This window comes from Trifolium pratense, linkage group LG5, assembly GCF_020283565.1.
Source record: "Trifolium pratense cultivar HEN17-A07 linkage group LG5, ARS_RC_1.1, whole genome shotgun sequence".
Taxonomy (NCBI): domain Eukaryota; kingdom Viridiplantae; phylum Streptophyta; class Magnoliopsida; order Fabales; family Fabaceae; genus Trifolium; species Trifolium pratense.
In genome coordinates, this window is record NC_060063.1 from 48,037,732 (window position 1) to 48,064,351 (window position 26,620).

The following is a 26,620-nucleotide window of genomic DNA, read 5'->3' on the forward strand; positions in this document are numbered from 1 at the left end:
GGATCCTTTATTATACCGGCAACTGGTCGGTATCCTTAATTATTTGACCATTACTCTCCTTGACATTTCTTTTGCACTCCAACACAAAGTGAGTTAATTTATGCACAATCCTCCCCATCTTCAATACCATTTAACACTTATCAACATGGCTAGATTCTTTTATTTCTCTACTGATCCTTTAAGTCACTTGTACAGACAGATTGTGTGTAGTCCTATTAATTAGTTATTTAATTTACTTAAGATAAGTCGGATGATAAAGCTAATGAACATGCTAACAAGTCAGATCCTATTAATATTATTGATGGTTTAGTCGTGGGTAAATCGAGACAAATAATTAAGTGGTGGTTGAGGTGAAAAAATTATATGTATGTCTTACTAAGAACAAATGGAAAGTAAATCGAGTGACATATTTATTACAATAAGAAAAGGAACCGAACAACCACACGCACATACATCTTACATTGATGTTGTAAAATAAAACATGAAGAAAACAAGATATAAAAAACCACAAGATGTGCGGCAAACTAGCAGGAACTAGCTAGCTAGCCTAGCACACTTATTAGCACACACATACTCATGACATTACATTGAGTTGAAAAATTTAAATAACACGATTTTCCGCATGCATGCATGCATGAGGATATATTATATTATGCGCTTAAGAGCAGGCCAATCAGTACGGATTTTCCTGATAAAACCAATAAACTCGCTAGTTACAAGATTGAAATGTGCATAGTATTCTCCTTTGAAAATGTAAACTTCATTCCTATCGTGAGTATTAAAAGCTGCATCAAGTCCAAATTCAAAGGCTGTACCAACAAATTGAGGAAATGCATCGGAAATGCTTCTAGTTTGCTCGAGACGCCTTGTCTCATAGTTAAAAGAGCCGACCTGAGGTCCACTGAATAAAAATACAATTTTCCCAGTGTTGGACCTCATTGCAGCATTTAATCCTGTCGCAAACGGTGTGTTTGCGTTGAGATCAGGGAACATGGATGTGATTGAAATAGGACCCATAAGTAATCTGGAATCTCCGGTATCCGGAGCGAAGTCTACTTTGGCACATTGATCTCCTTTGAAAAAGAATGTGTCATTTCCATCATTGTCATAGGAACCATCTATTCCAATTGCAAATGGGGTGTTTGCAAACATTGGAAATCCATCAGCAATATGAATTGGACCACCAATAACTCTAGTTTTCTTATCAAATCCTCTACCATAATCCAAAACCACATACTTTTCATTATTGAACACGTAACATTGATTACGCTGAGATGAACGAAATGCAGCAGTTACAAGGGGAGTTGTCATTTTGTTTTTCTTCTAATCGAAGGATTATTTATTTCAAGGTATATATGGAAGGATATGGATGAATTGTGTTTTTGTTTAAATTTGTGAATGGCGCGCGCCTCTGTTTATATAGATGTGGCATTTGATTAATTAAAGGGTAAGTGGCTATAAACAATTATAATAAGGGAAACATGTAGCATATAATTAATCTCATATTGTTTGTTTAAAGTCTAAATGTTTATCCATCCTTAGTTTGGACAAACTAAAAATGAAGAAAAAGAATTTCCTCTAACAACCATGTGTGAATGCTAATGCTATGACAACCATGTGCGAATGTTTACTTTGTTCATACTAAAAAATATTTATCCATGCTTAGCTTACTTTGTTCAAACTAAATATGAAGAAAAAGAGTTTGCTTTAACGCTGCTATAATGCTATTATTATTATTATTATTATTATTATTATTATTATTATTATTATTATTATTATTATTATTATTATTATTATTATTATTATTATTATTATTATTATAGTTTATTGCATACATCTTATCTATTATAAGTTTATCCTCTATAACTCCAATTTAATCATCGAAAAAGGATAACACAAACACCCTCTAAAAAATACAATTAAGCTAAGAGGGAATCTGCAACCAAGGACATGACTGAGCAAAGTTCATACAAAGAAATTATTTCAAAGAAGAGAATTTAACCATGTCCGCCAGTTAATCTGTCGAAGTTATTTTCTCAACGATATTAAGATTATTACGGGACTTTTTAAATTAACCGCACAATAGCATGTCAAATTCAAATTTCAATTGGTCATTTTTTATTTTGTTGGATAAGATGCCCAATCGGTCTCTTTAAACAACACATTAATAAGTCACCAAATATAAATAAGTTAAGTTTAACATGACCAAGATATCTATTCTATATATTTATATTATATATAGGGAGGATAAAAAAAAAAAATTTGGTGTGGACTTTTCATAATACCAACAATATGCCTGATTTTTTTTAGCAACAAAAATCTTTGATTAATAAACTCACCATAACACATAATAGACGTCTTTTTTAATCTTTTATTAACAAATTCACCATAACATAAAACATGTTTTTTTTCCGATCGCTAGTATTAAATAACAAACTAAATATATTTTATAAATTTTTTTTAAACTAATTAAATTACTACTAAAATAAGAATTGACATTATATAATTATGTTGATTAAATGCATTAGGCACATTGAATTCCAATCGGACATCAGTGGTCTCTTCCTCATACATAAATACATGTACTCATTTAAGGGGTGATCACATGTGGTTTATAAATGTCCAGATGAGTTTAATTCGGTTGATAAGGGACGTCGTATTTTATATGTAAAGTTCGGAATTTGAATTATGTATACCTCAATTATCCATCATAAATGTGGAACTTCTAGCCACAAAGTTAGCTGACTAAATAAAATATATATAGTTTATAAATTGAAATTAAACCACGTTGATAACTTAGTTAAGTTTTTATAAACCATTTTAGTAAAACACTAATTAAATTTTGTCTACAAGTCCTAGTCCAACTGAAAAAATGCCAAAATTGAAATAGCTAGACGCTGCCTACCCTGAGCTTCCACATCGCATGACGGTCCGACCTCGCTGCAGCTTCTTCCGTCTTCATCTCTTGCTCTCTGTTTTTGTAAGTGTGTTTGTCGTTCGCCCGCGTAAATGGTAGATCCAATGTTTGCCAGCGGTCTGAAGGTTCTTGCTTGGTTCGGTTGGTTCTGGTTCCAAATCTCTGGGTTGGTGGCTGTGTGATCTCTAAGTCGAAAGGCTTGGAATTTTGTTTTTGTTTTTTCGCCGATGGTTTCTATTCGCCGGTTTTTTGTCACTAGTGGTGGTTCTTTCTAGGTGTTTGCATCAGATCTGGGAGTGTGGTCGCGAGTTCCCTACTTCAAGTGTGGTTTGCCTATTTGTTGGCTCGTTTAGTGGTCTTGTGTGTTTTCCGGTGGTTGTGTGGTGGTCGGATTCGTTTGGTTTCTGTGGTGCTGGCCCATTTTTTGGGTTGCCAATTTTTGGAGTGAAAGTGATTTGTTGTGGTTTGGTGTTTTCAAGACCAAGCAGTGGTGGTGGTGGGTGGAGGTGACGAGAGGGTGAGGTGGTGAGGTGTGACGTGGTGCGTGGTTGATGTCGTGTGAGATTAGTTATCTCGATACTTGATTCTCTGATCGCGTCTAAATTTGTTAAGATTTGCATGATTCTTTTTTAGTCTCTGTCAGTTTCCAAATTTGCTGAGATTTGTAGTCTTCTTTGTATCTGGTTGGACCTCATTCGCGTCGGCGTTAATAATTTGGAGGCGGACCATGAGTCGGGACTTATCTGCCTAGGCTTTCTTTCTAGCGTTGCCCCCATCAATTTTTGGCTCGCGAAGATGCCTTTTGGATTCTGATGGGCCGATCACTTTTGCTTCGAGATCGGAAGTTAGAGTCTAGTGGCGTATCTATGAGTCGAGTTGGTGTCTTCTTTGGTGGTCTGGAAGCTGAGGAGTGTCTTTCTAAATATGAGCTTAGAAGTTGACCTCTATTAAGTGGTGTCGGTTTTGGTTTTCTTCATTGATGTTTCGCTTATATACGACGCCTCTGTTTTTGTAGTTCTGTTTCTCCCAGTCTTTGTTCGTCTACGGAGATCAGTTATTATTAATAATAATAATATATTTTGTTGTTAAAAAAGTCTCTTTAAACAACACATTAATAAGTCACCAAATTAAATACTTTAAATTTAACAAATTACTGTAAAAAAAAGATATATTAAAGTCATTATATATGAGCAAATTGCCAATTTAAAACTAAATATATATTATAAAACTAAATACTACACTAAGAAATAAAAAAAAAAAATACTACACTAAGAAATGACAATATATAATTATGTTGACTAATTGTATTAGGCATATTGAATTCCAACCAGGGGTCCCTTTGCAAAAATGTTCTCGATCCATAATTTAAGGTGGTGATCGTATATATAGTTTATAAATTGAACTGAATTAAACCACATTAATAATTTAATTAAGTTTCTATAAAACCATTTTAGTACAAGTACAACACTAATTAAATTTTAGGTTTAATTACCATTTTGGTCCACTTATTTTACAAGATAAGCAATTTGGTCCCCCTATTTTGATTTGTTTTGCATTTTTTGGTCTCCATCCCATTTTTTAACTAGTTTGGCGAGAAAGATACTTATGTGGCAAATTAAACGGTACATATTAACATAGTATTTTTTTTAATAACAAATATAATTGAAAACAATTAAATAATTACATTCTTATAAAAACATTTAACTTAAGTAAATAAAAAAAAAAAAAATATATAAATTCATTTGGGGCTAAATTGGAACCCTAACTGAGGAATACTAAACAAAACATGGTATGCGTGAATCACAAAGTGGAGAAAGGAGGAGAAAATTGCTCATAAAATACGTTGAAATTGATTGCAAAACAGATTTAATAAGCACCTTTAAAATACATTTGTTTTCTCCATACCCTCTCCTTAATGAAAGTAAACATAGCTTTTTGCTTCTACAAGAACATATTATTAATTATTATTATTATTTACTACAAGACTTGAGTTCGTTAATTTTAGGGTAAATAGAATTTTACCCCTATAAAATAGGCGTATTTTGATTTATCCCTGCAAAAAAAATTGGGATTCTCCTATAATATAAAGATTCTATGTAATACTCCCAGTTACACAACAAGGCAGATGATATGGTAGAATCTTGACGTGACACGCATACATGGAATTTATTATTATTTTTATTTATTTATTATGTCATGTCAGTTAATAGGTGTATTTTTTTAAACTAAACTTAAAAAATTAATAAAATCATAAAAACAAGAGCTTGGATTTTTTTTCCCTAAAACAAAACTTAAAAAACTCATAAATCTTCATCTTTAACAACTCTCTTTGCACCCCAAAATTTCAAATTGATGAACCCACTCAAGAATTGCGTCAAAGAATTTCAAATTGATGAACCCATTCCAACGTCTTGTTTGTGAAATCACTCAAGAATTGCGTCGAAGAATTTCTACAAGTAGAATAAAAACATCATCATAGGATCGTACATTGGACAACAAGAAAGACGGGGTTTGATGGGGTTGAACAAGGAAAGGTGTTCATGTTGTTGTTCTTCTGCAAGATTATTTTTTTAAATTAATAAAAAATAAATTAAAATCCACTTAGGCAATTATTATTTATGAGTCATCAATTAAATTAATCAAAACTAAATTTAAAGCCACATAAGATGCCACATCATCAAATTTGTCCAGCCAGTGTCCAACTTGCCCACTGAGGGGGCAAAAGCAAAAAATCTTGATATTGCGATGGGGTAATCCAAAATTTTTATTTTGCAGGGGTAACACAAAATTCGCATATTTTGTAGGGGGTAAAAACCTATTTACCCTTAATTTTACTAGTACTACCTCTGTCCCTAATTATAAGATCTTGTTTGTCTACTGCACGTACATTAATGCACAATTTTAATCACTAATATATTTAATTGTCTATTAGTAAAAATTATAAAAACTTAATATTTTGAAAATAATCATCAAAACAAATTGAACAAGATCGTATATGCTAATATTTATATTTATATATTATTAAAAAAATACGGTCAAAACAAAAGGTAAATAAATAGTTTACATCAAAAAAAAAAAATAGTACATTTTTGTCAAACAGAGTCTTATAATTAAGGACAGGGTAGTATAATTTATTATTATTTTTTTTGGTATAGTAGAGGGCTAACGCCTAAAAGAAATGAAACTACATAGTTAAACGAACATTTCTATGCATGCAAGCCCCAGATTAGTCGTAAAAAAGAATTCTCTGAAGCTCCCTAGGGGGAGACTCGATATTTTCTATTATGCATCGTTGAATAATATTTTTTTTTCTTAAAAAAATATATAAAAAATAGTCAATAATATCATAAATCTATAAGTAGAAATAAAAAAGAATTATAAAAAGTTGTTTGGTGGGCCGGCCCGCAACCTGCCAACTCGTTAGTAAACGGGGGGCTTGACATTTGAACTCGGATGCCTAAAATGGTCCGCCCAGACCCGTTTTTGGACGGACTTTAGACGGGTCGGACCTAAATGGGGTGGGCGGCTTTGCCACTCCAAAGTGTGGCTTCCAGGTTACCACACGTTCCAACTGCGGAAAACTCAGTTTCCAAACAAACTAAAAAAATTTCTTCTCATGAGGAACACAACTATGCTTCTTTGAAAAATAAAACCAATCACAATTATAGTTATTTCTTTCAGTCCATTGAAAATATAATTTGTTGCTTTTATTTCTCTAAATACTATTTTAAAGACACAGATTAAGATTATATACTGTACTTCTATATAAAGCCTATCACAATTATAGTTAGTTCTTTATTAAGCCTGATGAAATGATATATAATCTGCTGCTTTTATTTCTCTACGTACTGGAAAATCACGGCCTATCCTAAAATCAGCTGCTACACTTCAATTTTTATCTGCTGGGAATCGTCTTTGTGTGGTATAGTGAAATTGGTAATATTGGTGTTTTGTTGGGAATCGTCTTGTTAGTTTGTTCGCTGCGATATGTCGTTTGTTCCTATTCTTAGATTTATTCTTCATTGTAGTTGGTAATTGTCACATGTGTGATTAAGGGATGTAGTGCATTCAAAGACCATGACTGCATGCAGTCAGTAAAATCAGGGTCGTCTGATTGAGATTAGACGATTTAAATTTAAAGTGAGAAACTTTAATATTTTAGAAAATTAAAACTGCATCAAGATCTATGCGTTCAATTTTGATCAGACGGTTAGCAACTTCTGACTACATGGTTGCTGACTTCATAGGATCCAATTCCGTGATTAAGCCTCCTTTTGATTTGTTGCACGACTTTGCTGTGTTGAAAATTCAAATCAATCGATTTGTGTTAATTGGGTCACCTTCCATGGAGAAAAAAAAAAGTCAATTTGTTGATTGTTGGGCTGCAGTTTTTATTTGTTGATTGGTCAAGGTTTCAATTTAATGAGTATTAGTTGGTTACTAAGTTTAATTTGTTCCTGTGTTGCAAGTGATGGCACATGATAGTTTTGGTGATTCTGTTGACATCAATGAGTTACGTGTCTCGGAAAATCTTGTTTCGTTTGTATCAGTTTGGTTTAATTTGGTTCTTTGATTTGGTTTGGTCCTTCTCTTTGGTTGATCCTCTCTTTGTTGGCATAATGTTGGTTTCTCATCTTTGATTGTCTTCTTCTTTTTGGTTTCTGATTGATTGCACTTCTCCCTATGATTCTTCTGATTGCATTGCACTTCTCCCCCTATTGCATTTCTCTTATGAGAGGGGAGAAGTGCTTTTCTTCACCAGCTCAAACTCTCTTTATCTCTAAAGTGGGGGGTTTTGTGAGGGTTAAAGGAAATGTGAATTTTTATGAATCTTTGTGTTGTTTTATTGATTCCATATGTTTATGCATGATCTAAAAATAATTTGATGTAATAAAAATCCATGTTTTAATTGTTGTTGTTGTTACTTGTGGATTTTAGTAAGTTTATGAGTTTAAGTGAAAACCCACGAAATAAATGCTTATAATTGATGTTTTAAGTTGTTTTTAATAAGCCATAAGTTTAGTAATAGAGATATAATTTTTCGAAGCTTAAATAAGTGATTTTGTGAGTTTTAAGTGATTAGTGAAGTATTTTCGAGCCAAAACGCGTCCTGCAACAATTCTGCGGTATGAATAGTGCAGTTACGACGCACTTGGCCGACGCTAACCTGCAACTCTGTTCTGTTGACCAGCATTGACTTTTTGTTGACTTATTTATCCGGGATCCATCTTGTCCAGTTTTTCGCATAGATTTCAATTCCGGAGTTAGATTTCTGAGTTAAATCTTGGTTTCTGCATTATGCTATTATGTTGGCATACTTTATATATATTAAGTTAACTTCATATGCTTATTTAATTGGAATTAATGGTTTATTGTTGATGCATGATTTATATATCTTTTTAGATGATTATGCAATGATGTGAGTATATCTCTATGGATTAAATGATGGTGAATATGTTGATTGAATTATGGTGATGAATTATTTTGTTGAGATTCTTGGATTATGTTATCCAATGTTGATGAAGTTAATTAACTATGTTGTTAATTAAACGATGTTGATGTTTATGATTTAGGATGAACCTTATGTTTGGCATATGCACATTTCATGCATTCATAAGTTGTGCCTATTGATGAGTATCCTAGAGACGATGATCTAGTTTACTGTTATTCTAGAGACGATGATCTAGAATGTTTTAGAGACGATGATCTAAAACACTTGGATTAAGTTATTCAATATTATGATGAATTGGTACCACATGCATATAGATATGCATTAGATGACATGACATTATTATGTGACATTAGAATGCATTAGAAATTATGTGGCATTCGTAATTGATAAATGATATTTGTCCTTGTGTATTCCTTATTTGTTGGATGTTTGTATTCCTCAAATTGGTGAATGAGTATGTCTGTTACATACCTGAATATACTTAATACATGTGTGAGTTGTCTGAATTGAATTTATTCAACTGCATTTATTTGATTTAGTGTTTGATACTCGTTGTATCCACTAATATTAATTATATTATCTAACCCTCTGTTTTGTGTACTTGTTGAACCGTTGGGGGTTCAGGTCTCTCAGGTTATGTGTTTATGGTCGAATTGTCGGTGCGGAACGCCATAAATAAACACCAAAACAAAATCCACCTAAAAGCTCCACCTCCTAAACCCAAAGACACCAACCCAACCCCAAAGTTGCCACTAGATCGATGTTAACTCCCAATCTCGAATCAAAAGTGACCGGCCCATCAGAATCCAAAAAACAGCTCCTTCCGACTAAAAGTTGATGAGACAACGGTAGAATGAGAACCTAGGCCGACAAGTCTCAGCTCGAAGACACCCTACAATTCAGACGACGACAAAGCCAACACACGCGGCAGCAACCGGTAGAACAGTCTCAGCTCGCAAACCACCTCAAAAAGTGAACACCGACATGGGATACTATTATCATATGTATTGTCACTGGTTGAGGAAACAATTTGCCACGATGGACATCCTTTTTGGGTAAGTATATATTGAGAAAAAAAATGTGAATTAGATATCTCTTAATACTTTGTATTATTTTTTTTGACGAACTTTGTATTCTTATTCATGAACATATCTAGGGAAAACTTGAGATAAACATTGGGTGAGACACACCATATTTCAAGGCAGATGAGACACTAGACATATATAAAATTGGACATCATCATAATTCAAGATACACGAGATGAACCTCCAAATCACCTGCTCATGAGACACTAGTTAGGAAGCAAATTCTAACTTATTTTTTAAACACAAATACAAGCCACTCATATCTAGAGATGTAAAAAATGGCAGACTGTAGGGCCGACCCATTAGCTCACAGGCTTGGGGGAATCGGGCCGCAAAAAACCTAGCCCAAATGAAGCCGGTCCTTTTTGGCCCAAGTCTATGTAGCCCAAATAAAAATTGGGCTATGTCGGGCTAGCCCATTGGGTTTCGGGCCGACTCATTATCGAAAAAATATATGTCATTTTTTGTAAAATTAATATCATTTAAAAACATAAAAAATTTATCAGCTAATTGAAAAATTATTATAAAAAATATAGTTAAATGTGTAAGCATAATAAAAAGGGTAATATGTATTTAAAATTGTTTTAAAAATGTTTTAAAACAAACGGGACTAAAAATGTTTTAAAATTGCTGAGTATTAAAAAGATATTTTTTTTTATAAAAACTAAAATATGTATTTTGTATAAGAAATAGTTGTACTATATATATGTAATGATTAAAAATCTTTCGAGAATAATCACAAAATTAATTATATAAAATCATTTTTGATTGAATAAAGTCATATATCAACAAAAAAGAATTTAATTTATATGCACTGTCGGTGTAAAGTTATTTTGCACATGCGTCCAATAATATACCGACACATCATGTATGGTCATTAAAAACACATGATGTGTCACATTCATTAAATGATGTGGCAACACGTCATTGAATGTCTGTATAAAAAAAATTACACCGACGGTGCACAACATTTTTAAAGTGTGCAAAATCTAGATGATAAGAAAATGTCAAGATACAAAAAATAAGTAAAAAGCAAAACAAATGAAAGAAATGTTATAAATTGGACAAATCCAAACAAAATAAAGGGTTAAAAATCCAAAATTTCATACATATCTTATCTTATAATCTCATAATACTCATAAGATTCAATGTATTAAAGATTAAAAAAAAAAAAATCAATTTTTGTATTTTTCTCAAACATGCTAAATTCTTAACTCACGCAAATATATTAATTTATTACTGTATCTTATAAAATAAATAAAAAATTTAAATTAGATTCAATGTATTGATTAAAAAATAAATAAAAAATTAATTAGATTCAATGTATTAATTTATTACACAATATTAATTAGATTCAATGTATTGATTAAAAAATAAATAAAAAATTTAAATTCCATTTTTGTATTTTTTCAAACATGATAAATTATTAACTTATATAAACATATTAATTGCATACATATCCTATGGTAGTTCTTTTGTTTCCTTTGTTGAGGGTTTAGACTTGATCCCCTTTTTGTATCCCACTTTTTATTTTTATCTATGATATTTGAAGCTTAAAAAAAAATTACACCGACGGTGCACAACAATTGTTGAGGGTTTAAGCTTGGTCCCCCCTCTTCTCGGCGCTGGATCTGCCATGAAAGCCATTTTTCGCCGCCGGTGATAGACTAGCCACCAGACCTGACGGTAAACACCAATCAACGCTATGTATTCTTATCATTATCATCATCATCAATCTTGAATTTCAACTCCACTTATATATTTTCGTTCTTTTTCTTTCATAGGTAAAATTGATACTACTTAAATTTTAATTATGGATCTAATTAAAAGGAACAACTTGAGGAAGCATCAATGCAAGCTACTAGACTTCAATTTTAACAAAGGTACATTGAATTTGGACTTTGGTTTCAATTTTCTGTTACTTTAATTTTAATGATGTTGTATTGTATTGACTGAATATAAGCTTGAAATTTGATTTGTTTGTGTGCTGAAATTTGGTTGATCTCATAGTTAGGTTATTACAATAAGGTTTGCTTGCTTGTTGTTGTTGTTGTTGTTGTTGTTGTATTTTCTAGGTATGTTCTTGTTCTTGTTGTTGAAGTTGTAGTTGTATTTTCTAGGTTTGTGTTGCACAAATACTGTAAACGCAACAGATTGTGCCTTCGTTGCATCGATCAAATCACATTGATGCTCTTTGTTGCAGCATTCACCTGTGGAAATTAGTAATTTCTATTTAGTGTTCAAGCTACATTTTTGGCGCGTAATTTTTTTAGCACTATTGGACACAAAGTATAATTATGGCACGCTATCTTAAATCTCTACGGAAAGAGAAAAACACATTGATGCTCTTTGTTGCAGCATTCACCTATGGAAATTAGTAATTTCTATTTAGTCTTCAAGCTACATTTTTGGCGTGTAATTTTTTTAGCACTATTGGACACAAAGTATAATTATGGCGCGCTATTTTAAATCTCTACGGAAAGAGAAAAACACATAGTACCAAATTTTGGCACGTAATTTTTTAAATCTCTACACGGAAAGAGAAAAACACATAGAAACACTTCAACCACAACTATGCATAGTACCAAATGCTAGACTCACATTCACCATTTGTCCTAAGCATCCCTTCCATTTATTCTAGATGTTTTCTGACGCGGCTCCAAATTCAAGTCAGGGAGTATTGGGACTCTCTTTGGTGATTCCTGACCAATCTAAATCTCAATTGAGCACCACTCCCCAGCAACATTTTCCTCACTTATATTTTCATCTTCACTTATATTTTCTCAATTTGACCAATCTTATTCTTGAATTTCATCTCCACTTATATTTTCTCTCATTTTCTTTTATAGGTAATATTTGTTACTACTTTAAAATTTTAATTAAAAGGAACCGTTTTAGGAAGCATCAATGCAAGCTAGTGGACTTCAATTTTAAGAAAGGTACATGGTTTTTTGTTTCAATTTTCTATTACTTTGATCTTAATGATGCTGTATTGTATTGATTGTATTGTTAATGTTTAGTTTGCTTGCTATTGTGCACTATCATTACTTGAATGAAGGATTTGTCATGATTTCAATCTTCCTTTGGGAAAGAAAAAACAACTCCTATGATGAGATATATTTGTCGTGTAAATGTTCTTTGCTCTTTTTCATGAAACAAACACACAATTCAATGTAATAAAATTCTAAAGTTGATGCAGCCAAACAAGGGTATGAACAGAAGCAACCTATATGACAAGAAGCCAAATTTACAAAGACAAAACTGTGTTCATACTTAAAAAAAAATGCCACTGATGAATAATATAGATAATTCATAATTATTAGATTTAGCAAATAAGCAAGAGTCTCAAACAAAGTATAATTTAACAACCTAAGAAGTTTGTTTTTGAAACAACGACATAAATCTCCACGGAAAGAGAAAAACACATAGAAACTGTTCAGCCACTACTCTACATAGTACCAAAGATCCCTTCCAAACACAAATTCACCATTTATACTAAGGACCCCTTCCATTTCTTTTACATGTCTTCCTGACGCGGCTCCAAATTCAAGTCCGGAAGCATTGGGACTCTCTTTGGTGATTCCTGGCCAATTTGAATCTCACTTTGAGCACCACTCTCCCCTGAACATTTTCCTCAACTGTTGTTGAGTTTCCACTGGATATGTTACTTGTTTTTGTTCTTGCTGCATTTACAATTGTATCAGGTTCCACCATTTCAGTCTTCGGTAGATCTGTATTAGGTTCCACCATTTCAGTCTTCATCATATTTGTATTAGGTTCCACCATTTCAGTCTTCATCATATTTGTATTAGGTTCCACCATTTCATTCTTCATTGCTCTTTGAGCTACCGAAGTTGTGTTGTCAGCCGTCTTCATTGCTTCTAAAGCTAATACAACAATTTTGTTGTCAATAGTTGAATCTGCTTTTGAGTTATGCAAATATGTGTTGAGTCTACCAATTTATTATCATTTGCTCTTTCATTGTAAAAACTCACGTGCAAGTCAATTTCAGAACCACTTAAATCTTCATAGCATGTTCTTTGGCTGTTGTCCCTAAGATTATAGGCAATCTTCTTTGGTGTTGTCCCTGAAAGTTTGGATCATACAATAGCAAACCCGAACCCGAACCCAAACCCAGTCAAATCGGTTTTTCCCCGTCAAACTCGGGGTGGGTTCGGGCGGGTACCCACGGGTACGGGTTCTGTTGCCATGCCTAGACTCAAGTAGTCTATCTTCTCTGACTAGGTTTGTGTTTCTAGCAGTGAGCTATTCGCTAAAAGTTGAAATTGGTCTGAAATTGCAAACCCTAAGGCAATTGGAAAAGGTAATGGTAGGCTAGTGTATTTATATTGAACTGAATGACCTTAATAACAAAATTATTTATGGCTTCATTAGTTGTTTTGTCGATCAATTTACAAATTTTAAGATTTGTTTCAATATTGATCTAGCCTTTGTGACCTATTTGATTTTGAAGTTTTCTGACTTATAAATCATTAAAGTGGATGTCTTATATTTGTATTCGGCCCTATGTTTTCCTTATAATTTCTTCTTTCTGGACCATTTCTTTCTCATTTGATCATTTTTTTTATTTCACGAGTTCAGTCAGTCATCCAAACCCAGTAACACCTGATTCCAACTAGTGACTCTAGTGTTAATAAACAAGAAATACAAATAAAAATGGCAGTATAGTAATTTAGTGTTGAGGGGGTATTTAAGAACAAACCACTCACTTTTCCCTTCATTCTCCATAATCATTTACAGAAAACCAAATCAAACTCTCTCACCTCTCTCTTTCGTTCCACCACCATCAGCCCAAACCCATATCACATTCCATATAACTCAGCATCAATCTTGCATGCAATTGAAGAAATAGATCATAACAACAGCTAGCGTTAAGTGCCTTTGTTGGTTTGGAGGGAAAAAAAAGCAACCCTAATTTGTCAGCGCATTCACTCATCAATTTGACTGTCGGTAAGCATGCATGAGACACGGAAACATCCCAATTCAAACTCAATAAGTGTTGAATTTTTTTAACCAAACTGTGCCCCATAAGGCTTCTCGAGCTACTTATTTGAATAAATTTGAATGGTGATTCGATTGTAGTTGCCTAGGTTACTCAAATAAGTAGGCCGAGAAGCCTTTATGGGGCACAATTTGGTTAAAAACATTCAACACTTATTGAGTTTGAATTGGGATGTTTCTGTGTCTCATGCATGCTTACCAGCAGTCAAATTGATGAGTGAATGCGCTGACAAATTAGGGTTGCTTATTTTTTCCTCCAAACCAACAAAGGCACTTAACGCTAGCTGTTGTTATGAATATATTTCTTCAATTGCATGCAAGATTGATGCTGAGTTATATGGAATGTGATATGGGTTTGGGCTGATGGTGGTGGAACGAAAGAGAGAGGTGAGAGAGTTTGATTTTGTTTTCTGTAAATGGTTATGGAGAATGAAGGGCAAAGTGAGTGGTTTGTTCTTAAATACCCCCTCAACACTAAATTACTATACTGCCATTTTTATTTGTATTTCTTGTTTATTAACACTAGAGTCACTAGTTGGAATCAGGTGTTACTGGGTTTGGATGACTGACTGAACTCGTGAAATAAAAAAAAATGATCAAATGAGAAAGAAATGGTCCAGAAAGAAGAAATTATAAGAATAACATAGGGCCAAATACATATATAAGACATCCACTGTAATGATTTATAAGCTAGAAAACTTCAAAATCAAATAGGTCATAAAGGCTAGATCAATATTGGAACAAATCTTAAAATTTGTAAATTAATCGACAAAACAACTAATGAAGCCGTAAATAATTTTGTTATTAAGGCCATTCAGTTCAATATAAATACTACCAATACCTTTTCCAATTGCCTTAGGGTTTGCAATTTCAGACCAATTTCAACTTTTAGCGAATAGCTCACTGCTAGAAACACGATCCTAGTCGGAGAAGATAGACTACTTGAGTCTAAACGTGTTGTCTGATGACTCACTCTTCTGGTACGTATTTTTCCATTCTTGTTAGATACGATATCAATTCTGGATATATATCTTTCTTAGGGTAAGTATATATTGAGAATTTTTTTTTGAAGTTTAAACATCTCATAATACTTTGTACTGTCTTATTCATGAACATATCTAGGAAAAATTTGAGACAAACACAGAGTGTGTGTGATACACCATAATTTAAGACAAATGTGACACTTGACACATAAATTAAATTAGACGTCATCACAATTCAATCCAGGTGAGATGAACCTTCAAATCACTTATTCATGAAACAAATTTTAGCTTCTTCCAAATAACCCAAATACAAGCCACTCAAATCACCGGAAGCAAATTCTAACTTCTTTTTTAAACAAAATAGAATCTAAAACAAACGGGACTAAAAATGTTTTGAAATTACAATGTTAAATTAATTACGTAAGGTTTGAGGGAGGATTAGTCTATGCAGTTGCGCGCAGAGATATTCGATTTATGCAGAAAAATAAAATAAAAGTGTATTGAATATTTTTTTAAATTGAAAAGAATTTCTTTTTTATAAGAAAATAACTATTAAAATCCACATTTGTATTTGTCGCCGACAACACCAACAAAAAAGGAAGGGAGCGGAGATATTTTAAATCTACATATGTGTCAATTTTGTGTCTCAAAATTGTGTTTGAATAACATACTTCTTTTATTTCTTTTTTTTGTATGCTTAACAAATGCTTCGGGGCACTGTTTAGCATCACCCTTTCTTTTTTACCCTCTAAAATATTGAACCAAACACACAAAATTTAAAATATTACCTCTGATTCCCTCCGAAACCCCCGAACCAAGCATACCCTAAAGTTGTACATATAACTAATCATTTTCACCGACCGAGCTGCTTTCCACTTTTCGCCGGAATCTGCCATGGCAACCATTTTTCGCTGCCGGTGATAGACCAGCCACCATACCTGATGACGGTAAACACTATCCAACGCTATGTATTCTCATAATCAATCTTCAATTTAATCCCCACTTATATTTTCGTTCTTTTTCTTTCATAGGTAAAATCCATACTACTTTAAAATTTTAATTAAAAGGAACCATTTCACGAAGCATCAATGCAAGCTAGTGGACTTCAATTTAAACAAAGGTATATTGATTTTGGTTTCAATTTTCTATTACTTTGTTTGTGTGCTGAAATTTGGTTGATCTCATTATTGTATCATGAATCGATCTGATTTATCATTAAGTACATAATTAGGTTATTACAATAAGGTTTGCTTGCTTGTTCTTGTTGTTGTAGACTTGTAGTTGTATTTTCTAGGTTTGTGTTGCATAAATAATGTAATAGCAACATATTGTGCAAAAAAAGTAGTTTTTTTTATCAGTGGCATTTTTTTTTCTACTAAAAAATAACGCGCCAAACTTAGCTTGAACACTAAAGAGAGATATTACTAATTCCCATAGGTGAATCTCTTTGTTGCAGCATTCACCTATGGAAATTAGTGTTCAAGCTAAGTTTTTGGCGCGTTATTTTTTTAGGCACTATTGGACACTAAATGCGAACAAAGTATAGTTTTGGCGCGTTATTTTTTTAGTTGAAAATAAAAATGCTACTGATAAATAATATAAACAGTTTATAATTATTGGATACAACAAAATAAACATGAGTCTCAAATAAAGTATAATTTAAATCTCTATGGAAAGAGAAAAAACACATAGAAACAGTTCAACCACAAGTATGCATAATACCAAATTTTAGACTCACATTCACCATTTGTACTCAGGATCCCTTCCATTTATTCTAGATCTCTTCCTGACGCAGGTCCAAATTCAAGTCAGGGAGTATTAGGACACTCTTTGGTGATTCGTGACCAATTTGAATCTCAATTTGAGCACCGCTCCCCTGAAACATTTTCCTCACTTATATTTTCATCTCAACTTATATTTTCTCAATTTGACCAATCTTAATCTTGAATTTTATATCCACTTATATTTTGTCACGTTTTCTTTTATAGGTAATATTGTTGCTACTTTAAAATTTTAATTAAAAGGAACCGTTTGAGGAAGCATCAATGCAAGCTAGTGGACTTCATTTTAACAAAGGTACATAGTTTTTGGTTTCAATTTTCTATTACTTTGATCTTAATGATGCTTTATTGTATTGATGAATATAAGCATGAAATTTGATTTGTTTGTGTGCTGAAATTTGGTTGATTTCATTATTGTATCATGAATGGGTCTGATTTATTGCCAAGTACTATCTAATTAGGCTATTACAAAAGATCTATGTCGATCCCACTTAGTGGGATAAGACTTTCTTTTTGCTGTTGTATTTTATAGGTTTGTGTTGCACAAATACTATTAAGGTAGCAGATTGTCCCTTCACTGCACCGATCAAAACCATATTGATGCTCTTTGTTGCAGCATTCACCTGTTAAACTTAGTAATTTCTCTTTAGTGTTCAATCAAATTTTTTTGCGCGTTATTCTTTTTAGGCACTATCAGACACTAAATGTGAACATTTATTGCAACGAGATTCAAATTTTGGCTTGCTACGTTGTGGGAGTCTAGTCCCTTCCCTTCCGTTAGATTCAACCCATGTGTAGGCTGTTATCGTTTTGTTTGCTTGCTATTGTGAATTGTCATTACTCATTACTCGAATGAAGGATTTGTCGTGATTTCCATCTTCCCTTGGGAAAGAAAAAACAACTCCTATGATTAGATATATTTGTCGTGTAAATGTTCTTTGCTCTTTTTCATGAACAAATTCTGAAATTGCATGAAACAAACACACAATTCTGTAATAAAATTCTAAAGTTGATGATGCCAAACAAGGGTATGAACAAAAGCAACCTATATGACGAGAAGTCAAATTTACAAAGACAAAACTGCGTTCATACTTAAATAAATATGCCACTGATGAAAAATATAAATAATTCATAATTATTAGATTTAGCAAAATAAGCACGAGTCTCAAACAAAGTATAATTTAACAACCTGAGAAGTTTGTTTTTGAAACAACAATATAAATCTCCACGGAAAGAGAAAAACACATAGAAACTGTTAAGCCACAACTCTACATAGTACCAAGGATCCCTTCTTAACACATATTCACCATTTATACTAAGGATCCCTTACATTTCTTTTAAATGTCATCCTGACGCGGCTCCAAATTCAAGTCTGGAAGTATTGGGACTCTCTTTGGTGATTCCTGGCCAATCTGAATCTCACTTTGAGCACCACTCTCCCTTGCAACATTTTCCTCACCTGTTGTTGAGTTTCCCCCGGATATGTTACTTGTTTCTGTTCCTGCTGCATTCAGATTTGTATCAGGTTCCACCATTTCAGTCTTCAGAAGATCTGTATTAGGTTCCACCCTTTCAGTCTTCATATTTGTATTAGTTTCCGCCATTTCAGTCTTCATTGCTCTTTGAGCTTCCGAAGTTGTGTTGTCAGCCGTCTTCATTGCTTCTAAAGCTAATACAACAATTCTGTTGTCAATAGAATCTGCTTTTGAGTTCTGCAAATTAGTTGAGTTTACCAATTTATTATCATCTGCTCTTTCATTGTCAAAACTCACGTGCAACTCAATTTCAGAATCACTTAAATCTTCATAGCATGTTCTTTGGCCGCGGTCCCTAAGATTATAGGCAATCTTCTTTGGTGTTGTCCCTGAAAGTTTGGATCATACAATAGCAATTTTATTTGTCAAAATATTTGCGACAAAACATTATATAGCTAGCGTAAAAAATCATTTTTGTATAAGAAACATTTGCACAAACATTCATTAGCAGTTTGAAATTGGAATTGGATTCTCTACGGTAATTGTGTGATGCAGTTATTGATTCCGATTGTCTGGTCAAAATTAGTGTTATTAAGTTGATTTAGTTAATGTATAATTTGAATTGTCTGATAAACAAAATTAGTTTATATCTGTTGTTGGGTTTTTGTATGTTGGCTACATTTTGCAAAAACATATTTTAGCCAAGTGTTGAGACAAGTGTGCTGACCCCAAGTGTTGTGACAAATGTTGTGACACTTTGGAACAACACCTGACTCTGTTCTGCGCGCGCCAGCTGGATGTTTTTATTTTCTACTCAATCTTTTGAAGATCTGTTTGAAGAATTATGTCAAGGTTTCTTACAGAGGAAGGCGCACGTGTTTAATGTGTTTCATGAGGCAGCTAAACCATAGTTTTATTTTCCAAAGGAATTATATTTTTGGAAAATATATTTTTGCGGTTTCAAAAATATAACTATTGTTTTCAAAAATATATCACTGCTGCCGCAATTCTAGAAGCCCTAATTTTGTCTTGAAGCCCAAGTCGTTCTACTACTATAAATACGAAGGCAAGCATATGGTTTCAAGCATCTAAAATCGTGTTCTTACAAAGCGTGTGTTTTAGGGATTTTAGAGTGTTAATTGTGAGCCTATCTTGTGTCTCATTGATGCAAGCTTAGGACCTGAGTGTTATTGAGTTGTAAGTGTGAACTTCTCCTAAGCTTTGAAGTACGGAGATTGTTCTATTGTGTTGTGTGGTTTACTCGCAAGCTTTTAAGCAAGAGTGAATCCTAGTTTTTAGGAGTGTGTCTCCAATCGTTGTAATCGTCTGAGTTGAATAGCAGCGCTGTCTGTGTTGCTAAGGTGGGAATTGGGACGGGGTCTCATATCTAGGAGTTCCTAGGTAGAAGGGTCATTGGGTAGTGATTAAGTGAGAAGTTGTAAACGGGTGAGTTTAGCTTCGAAGTAATACTGCTGATAGTGGACTTCATTCCTGGATTGGTATCCCCCAGAGTAGGCTTTAGGCTGAACTGGGTTAACAACTCTCGTGTGTTATTTACTTTACTGTTTGTATCGTTTTATGTTATTTACTCTGTTTATAGACAAGTGTTGGCGCACCTGTGACAACATCTGTCTACAACAGACAAGTGTTGCTACATCTTGAGCAACACCTGTCCACTGTGTGCCAGGAATTTCAATTGGCATCAGAGCAGGCACCCTGTTCTGAATTTTAGGGTGAGCTCCAGGGAAACTTTTTCTGGCAAGGATGGACAAAGAAGGAGGTTTTGTTACCAGACCACCTCTTCTGGTTGGTGCTTCAAACTATGACTATTGGAAGTCCCGCATGATGGCCTTTCTAAAACAAATTGATAGCAAGACTTGGAAGGCAGTTCTGAGAGGGTGGACTCCACCTGTGAAGATGGACAAAGATGGCAAACCAACTCTTGAGTTGAAATCTGCTGAAGAATGGTCCAAAGAAGAGGATGAGCTTGCTCTTGCAAACTCAAAAGCATTATATGCACTATATAATGGTGTTGACAAACACATATTCAGACTCATCAAAAAGTGTGTTTGTGCTAAGGAAGCTTGGACAATTCTTGAGACTGTTCATGAAGGTACCTCTAAAGTGAAGTTGTCTAAGCTACAACTCCTAACAACTAAGTTTGAGAATCTTAGAATGAATGATGATGAAACCATTCAGGATTTTCACATGACCATACTTGACTTTGACAATCAATTTGATGCCTTGGGTGAAAAGATACCTGAAGAAAAGCTGGTAAGAAAAATGCTCAGGTCTCTACCTAAGAAGTTTGACATGAAAGTCACAGCTATAGAAGAAGCAAAGGATATCACAGATATGAAGCTAGATGAACTGGTTGGTTCACTACAAACCTATGAGGTAGCTGCAAATGAAAAGATGGATAAGAAAAACAAAAGTATTGCCTTTGTTTCAAATGCTGAGGAAGAAGATCAACTGAGTGACACAGAGTCTGAACAAAGCATCTCTGATGCAATGGTTCTTTTGGGAAAACAATTTAATAAAGTACTGAAGAGAATGGACAAACGCCCTAAGACAGGTGCAGCTGACATTGGGCGCAACACTTACAGGAACTTCAGAAAACCTGTAACAGATGAAAAATCAGCTCCAAATAAAGGTGTTCAATGCCATGAATGTGAGGGGTTTGGTCACATTAGAAGTGAATGTGGTACCTTTCTGAAGAAACAAAAGAAGGGGTTAACTGTAACTTGGTCAGATGAAGATTCTGAAGGAGAAACTGATACTGCAAAGGCTATACATGTATTGACAAGTGTTTGCACATCTGACACTGAATCATGTGAAGAAGAACTGACCTTTGATGAACTGGCTGAATCATATAAAAAGCTGTGTCTGAAGAGTGCAGAAGTCTGCAGAGTCTCTGAAGAACAAAAAGAAACAATCACTAAGTTGCAAACTGAGAGAGCTGCTAATATGTCAAGAATCTCTGAATTTAGTACTAAATGGGAAGATAGTTTAAAGATCATTGAGGAACAGAAGGCAACTATCATCAACTTAGAAGCTGACAAGATCAAACAACTGACTGAAATAGCCCATCTAAATGAAGAGGTAACTGAATTAAACTCTCATCTTGAGAATTTAAAGAAGCATGTTCTTAGGCTATTCAAAGGAAGTGATCTAGATGAAATCCTGGAAACTCTGCCTGTTCCTAGCAAATCCAAAACTGGTATTGGGTATGAATACAAAAATGTTAATAGGATTATGGATTACAACAAAGAGGGGAAATATATGCCTGAGATAAGTAAACAACCACCTCCAAAAATGCATGACAGGATGTCGCCACACCTGTCTCCCAGACAGCAGAGACAAGTGTTGCCACATGTGGCACCACATCAGCAAAGATGGCAGAGACCTAGGTTTATACCTAGACCAAGAAGCAGGTACCATTCATGGAGATGTCATCACTGTGGAAGAAAGGGGCACATAAGGCCTTACTGCTACAAACTATATGGTTATCCAAGTGAAATTCCACAAGAATCTGATCAATCCATCACTAAAACAAAGATGGAATGGAAGCAAAAAGATGATACAACAAATACCAAGGAGTATACAGCTGAAAGCAGTGGGAAAAGTTTGATTGCTCATACATCTCTCAGAGCATCATCAAAAGAAGATTGGTACTTTGATAGTGGTTGTTCCAGACACATGACTGGTGTTGAAAAGTATTTGAAAGAGGTAAAATCCTATGCCACAAGCTTTGTGACATTTGGAGATGGAGCAAAGGGGGAAATCAAAGGTATTGGAAGACTGATTGACAATGGTCTACCAAAACTTGAAAATGTTCTCCTTGTAAAAGGCCTAACTGCCAATCTAATTAGTATAAGCCAACTATGTGATCAAGGCATGAGAGTCAACTTTACAAAAAATGAATGTCTAGTCAGCAATAATGAAGGAAACATCCTTATGAAGGGTGTTAGATCAAAAGATAATTGCTACTTGTGGATCCCTCTTGAAGAAGGTAATGTATCTACATGTCTCTTAACTAAAAATGAAGAGGTTAAGCTGTGGCATCAAAAATTAGGACACCTTAACCTGAAGAGCATGAAGAGAGTCATATCAGAGGAAGCTGTCAGAGGACTACCAATCTTACAGATACAGGAAGGCAATATCTGTGGTGAATGTCAGATTGGGAAGCAAACCAAAGTGTCGCACCAAAAGTTGCAACACTTGTCCACCTCTAGAGTTCTTGAGTTACTACATATGGATCTGATGGGGCCCATACAAGTTGAGAGTCTTGGAGGTAAGAAATATGTTCTTGTTATTGTTGATGACTTCTCTAGGTATACTTGGGTGAATTTCATTAGGGAAAAATCTGAGACTTTTGAAGAATTCAAAAACCTTTGTGTACAACTTCAAAAAGAGAAAGACTGTGGTATTGTAAGAATCAGAAGTGACCATGGTAAGGAATTTGAAAACTCTAAATTTGCTGATTTTTGTGCTGCTGAAGGAATAATTCATGAATTCTCTTCACCAATTACACCTCAACAAAATGGTGTGGTTGAAAGAAAGAATAGAACCTTACAGGAATCTGCTAGAGTAATGTTGCATGCCAAAAATGTTCCTTACAAATTCTGGGCTGAAGCCATGAATACAGCATGTTACATTCACAACAGAGTAACATTAAGGAAAGGTACTACTACAACATTGTATGAACTATGGAAGAATAGGAAGCCTACTGTGAAGTACTTTCATGTATTTGGGTCAAAATGTTACATTTTAGCAGATAGAGAACCTAGGAGAAAATTGGATCCCAAAAGTGATGAGGGGATATTTTTAGGTTACTCAACCAACAGCAGAGCGTACAGGGTTTTTAACTCCAGAACAAGAACTTTGATGGAATCAATTAATGTTGTTGTTGATGACAGTGATACACCAAGTGCAGATCCAGCTGAAGAGACAGATGTCATAACACCTGTCCCAACACCTGATGATGATCAAACTGAACCTGAACCTGATCAACATTCTGAGTCTACTACAGAGGTTCCTAGACCAAACAAGGGACCATCTACTAGAACACAGAAGAATCATCCTCTGGAACTTGTCATTGGAAATCCAAATCAAGGAATTGCAACAAGAAGATCAAAAGAAGCAATCTCCAATTCATGTTTCATATCAAAGATTGAACCAAAGAATGTTAAAGAAGCTTTGACTGATGAATACTGGATCAATGCTATGCAGGAGGAACTAACTCAGTTCAAAAGAAGTGAGGTATGGGATCTAGTACCTAGACCAGATGGTATAAATGTTATTGGTACAAAGTGGGTGTACAAGAACAAAACTGATGAAAATGGTGATATTACTAGAAATAAAGCCAGACTTGTAGCACAAGGATACACCCAGATAGAAGGAGTAGATTTTGATGAGACTTTTGCTCCAGTTGCTCGTTTGGAATCCATAAGATTACTCTTGGCTGTGGCATGCATTTTGAAATTCAAGCTATATCAAATGGATGTAAAAAGTGCATTCCTAAATGGCTATCTAAATGAAGAGGTATATGTTGAGCAACCAAAAGGGTTTGTAGATCCAAGCTTTCCTAACCATGTTTACAAACTAAAGAAAGCACTTTATGGATTGAAACAAGCCCCTAGAGCATGGTATGAAAGATTGACTGAATTTCTTGTCAGCCATGGATACAAGAAGGGTGGTAATGATAAAACCCTATTTGTAAGAGAAGAAAAAGGGAAGCTAATGATAGCTCAGATATATGTGGATGATATTGTATTTGGTGGAATGTCGCGACAAATGGTGGAACATTTTGTGCATCAAATGCAATCTGAATTTGAAATGAGTCTTGTAGGTGAACTAACTTATTTTTTAGGTCTTCAGGTCAAACAAATGGAAGACACCATATTTATCTCTCAAGAAAAATATGCAAGAAACATTGTGAAGAAATTTGGTATGGAAGGTGGCAGTCACAAAAGGACACCTGCACCTACACACTTGAAGCTTACCAAAGATGAGAAAGGGGTTGATGTGGATCAAAGTCTCTATAGAAGTATGATTGGGAGCTTACTATATCTCACAGCTAGCAGGCCTGATATCATGTTTGCAGTTGGTGTTTGTGCTAGATACCAATCTGAGCCTAAGATGAGTCATCTGACTCAAGTAAAGAGGATCTTCAAATATGTCAATGGAACATGTGGCTATGGTATTCTATACACTCATGGTAATGATTCTACCTTAATTGGATATTGTGATGCAGATTGGGCTGGAAGTGCTGATGATAGAAAGAGCACCTCTGGTGCTTGTTTCTTCTTGGGAAACAATCTAGTATCTTGGTTTAGTAAGAAGCAAAATAGTGTGTCTCTATCAACAGCTGAGGCAGAATATATAGCAGCTGGGAGTAGTTGCTCTCAATTGTTATGGATGAGACAAATGTTGAAGGAGTATAGTGTGGAGCAAGATGTCATGACACTTTACTGTGACAATCTGAGTGCTATAAACATTTCTAAAAATCCTATTCAACATAGTAGGACTAAGCACATTGATATACGTCATCATTTTATAAGGGAGCTTGTAGAAGAAAAAATTATTGCACTTGAGCACATTGCATCGGAAGAACAATTAGCAGACATTTTTACTAAAGCGTTGGATGCAAGTCAATTTGAAAATTTAAGAGGCAAACTTGGAATTTGCCTTTTTGAAGACAAATAGCAGTTACAGCAGGCAATGCGTGTAACTACCTCTCATCACTTTAAGTTACACGCAAATCAAGGAAGTTCTCATTCAACTTCCCACAACCTCCATCAACCACAATCATTACTCCTCATTCATTCTCTCTCTCACGCTCAAAAACTATCCATCTTCCGCATCAACATTTCTCCAACCTTGTCTTTTCTCAGAAAACTTCAATTCCAAATCATGTCGAACTCTGTCAAATCTTCACCAACAAAGTCAGATGCTACTCCATCACTACAAAAGGTGGTAATCGATGCTGTTCCTCTGACCACCATACCTTCCACAAGTCCAACGATGAGGAGAAAATCTGTTGCAAAGAAGGATAAATCATCTCGAACAAATACAAATCCTTCATCTCCCTCCGCTTCGATTAAAGTTTCAAAGCGTAAGAGCAAGAAATCGAAGTCTGAATCAAGAAGAAGTTTTACAATGTCTGAACTGCATGTTGATCCACTTCCATCGAGTGGTGTTGCTACTCCTGTCGTAAAAGCTGCAGAGGCTAATGTTGACACATCTGGTAAGAACTCACTTAATCAAAACTCTGATGCTCCAAATTCTGTTGAAAACCTAGGTTTAGAGAAACCTACTGTGTCTGAAAATTTGGGGAAAAGTGTTCCTAACTCCCCTGTTGCTGATGATGATAATATTGGTGCTTCTACTGAGACCAATAATCCTGTTGCTAATGAGTCCATTAAGAAAACTGCTCCTGAGACACATGTTGCGCCGAATGTTGCAACACATGGCACTGCGCCAAATGTGGTGCCAGATGTTACCACATTTTTGGCACAAGAAAACCTTGTGGACTATTCTGAGTCTGATGAGAGTCCCCCACCTAAGGATACTGATAAAGAAGCTGGTTCTGATAAAGTTGTGAATGAAACTCCTGAGGTGATAATTGTTAATGAAAATGAAACTACTGTTAGTGATAAGGCTATTCCTGCACATTCTGAAGCTAGTGTGGCTAGGAGGACTAGAAGTAGGGCTGGTAAAGCTGTAGAGGCTACTAACACACCTGTCCAAACTCCCAAACCCTCTAATGCTGGAAAGGCTACTGGTAAAAAGCCTGTGTATGGACCTCCAAAACCTGTCAGTAAAGTGGTCCCTAGGTCAGAGACCAAGAAAAGAAAGGCCCCTCCAACTAGTGATTCTGATTTTGAACCGGAGACAGATGTT

At 34.6% G+C, this 26,620-nt stretch overlaps 1 protein-coding gene and 2 long non-coding RNA genes across 4 annotated transcripts; 2 read left to right on the top strand and 1 right to left on the bottom strand.

The window, feature by feature from the left end:
* Positions 1-645: 645 nt before the first annotated feature.
* LOC123886823 (albumin-2-like) lies at positions 646-1,311 on the bottom strand. Its single transcript, XM_045936103.1, has one exon. The coding sequence runs from the start codon at positions 1,309-1,311 to the stop codon at positions 646-648; it is 666 nt and encodes a 221-aa protein (XP_045792059.1).
* A 7,686-nt stretch (positions 1,312-8,997) lies between these two features.
* LOC123884874 lies at positions 8,998-13,559 on the top strand. Of its 2 annotated transcripts, none has more exons than XR_006800995.1 (5): positions 8,998-9,424; positions 11,007-11,140; positions 11,239-11,337; positions 12,304-13,230; positions 13,267-13,559. It is a non-coding gene; the product is annotated as an uncharacterized LOC123884874 (long non-coding RNA). The 2 variants fall into 2 exon arrangements; XR_006800996.1 differs by having other exon boundaries at positions 12,304-12,393; positions 12,475-13,559.
* A 1,582-nt stretch (positions 13,560-15,141) lies between these two features.
* On the top strand, positions 15,142-17,299 carry LOC123884875. Its single transcript, XR_006800997.1, has 3 exons — positions 15,142-16,406; positions 16,491-16,579; positions 17,255-17,299. It is a non-coding gene; the product is annotated as an uncharacterized LOC123884875 (long non-coding RNA).
* Positions 17,300-26,620: the final 9,321 nt, after the last annotated feature.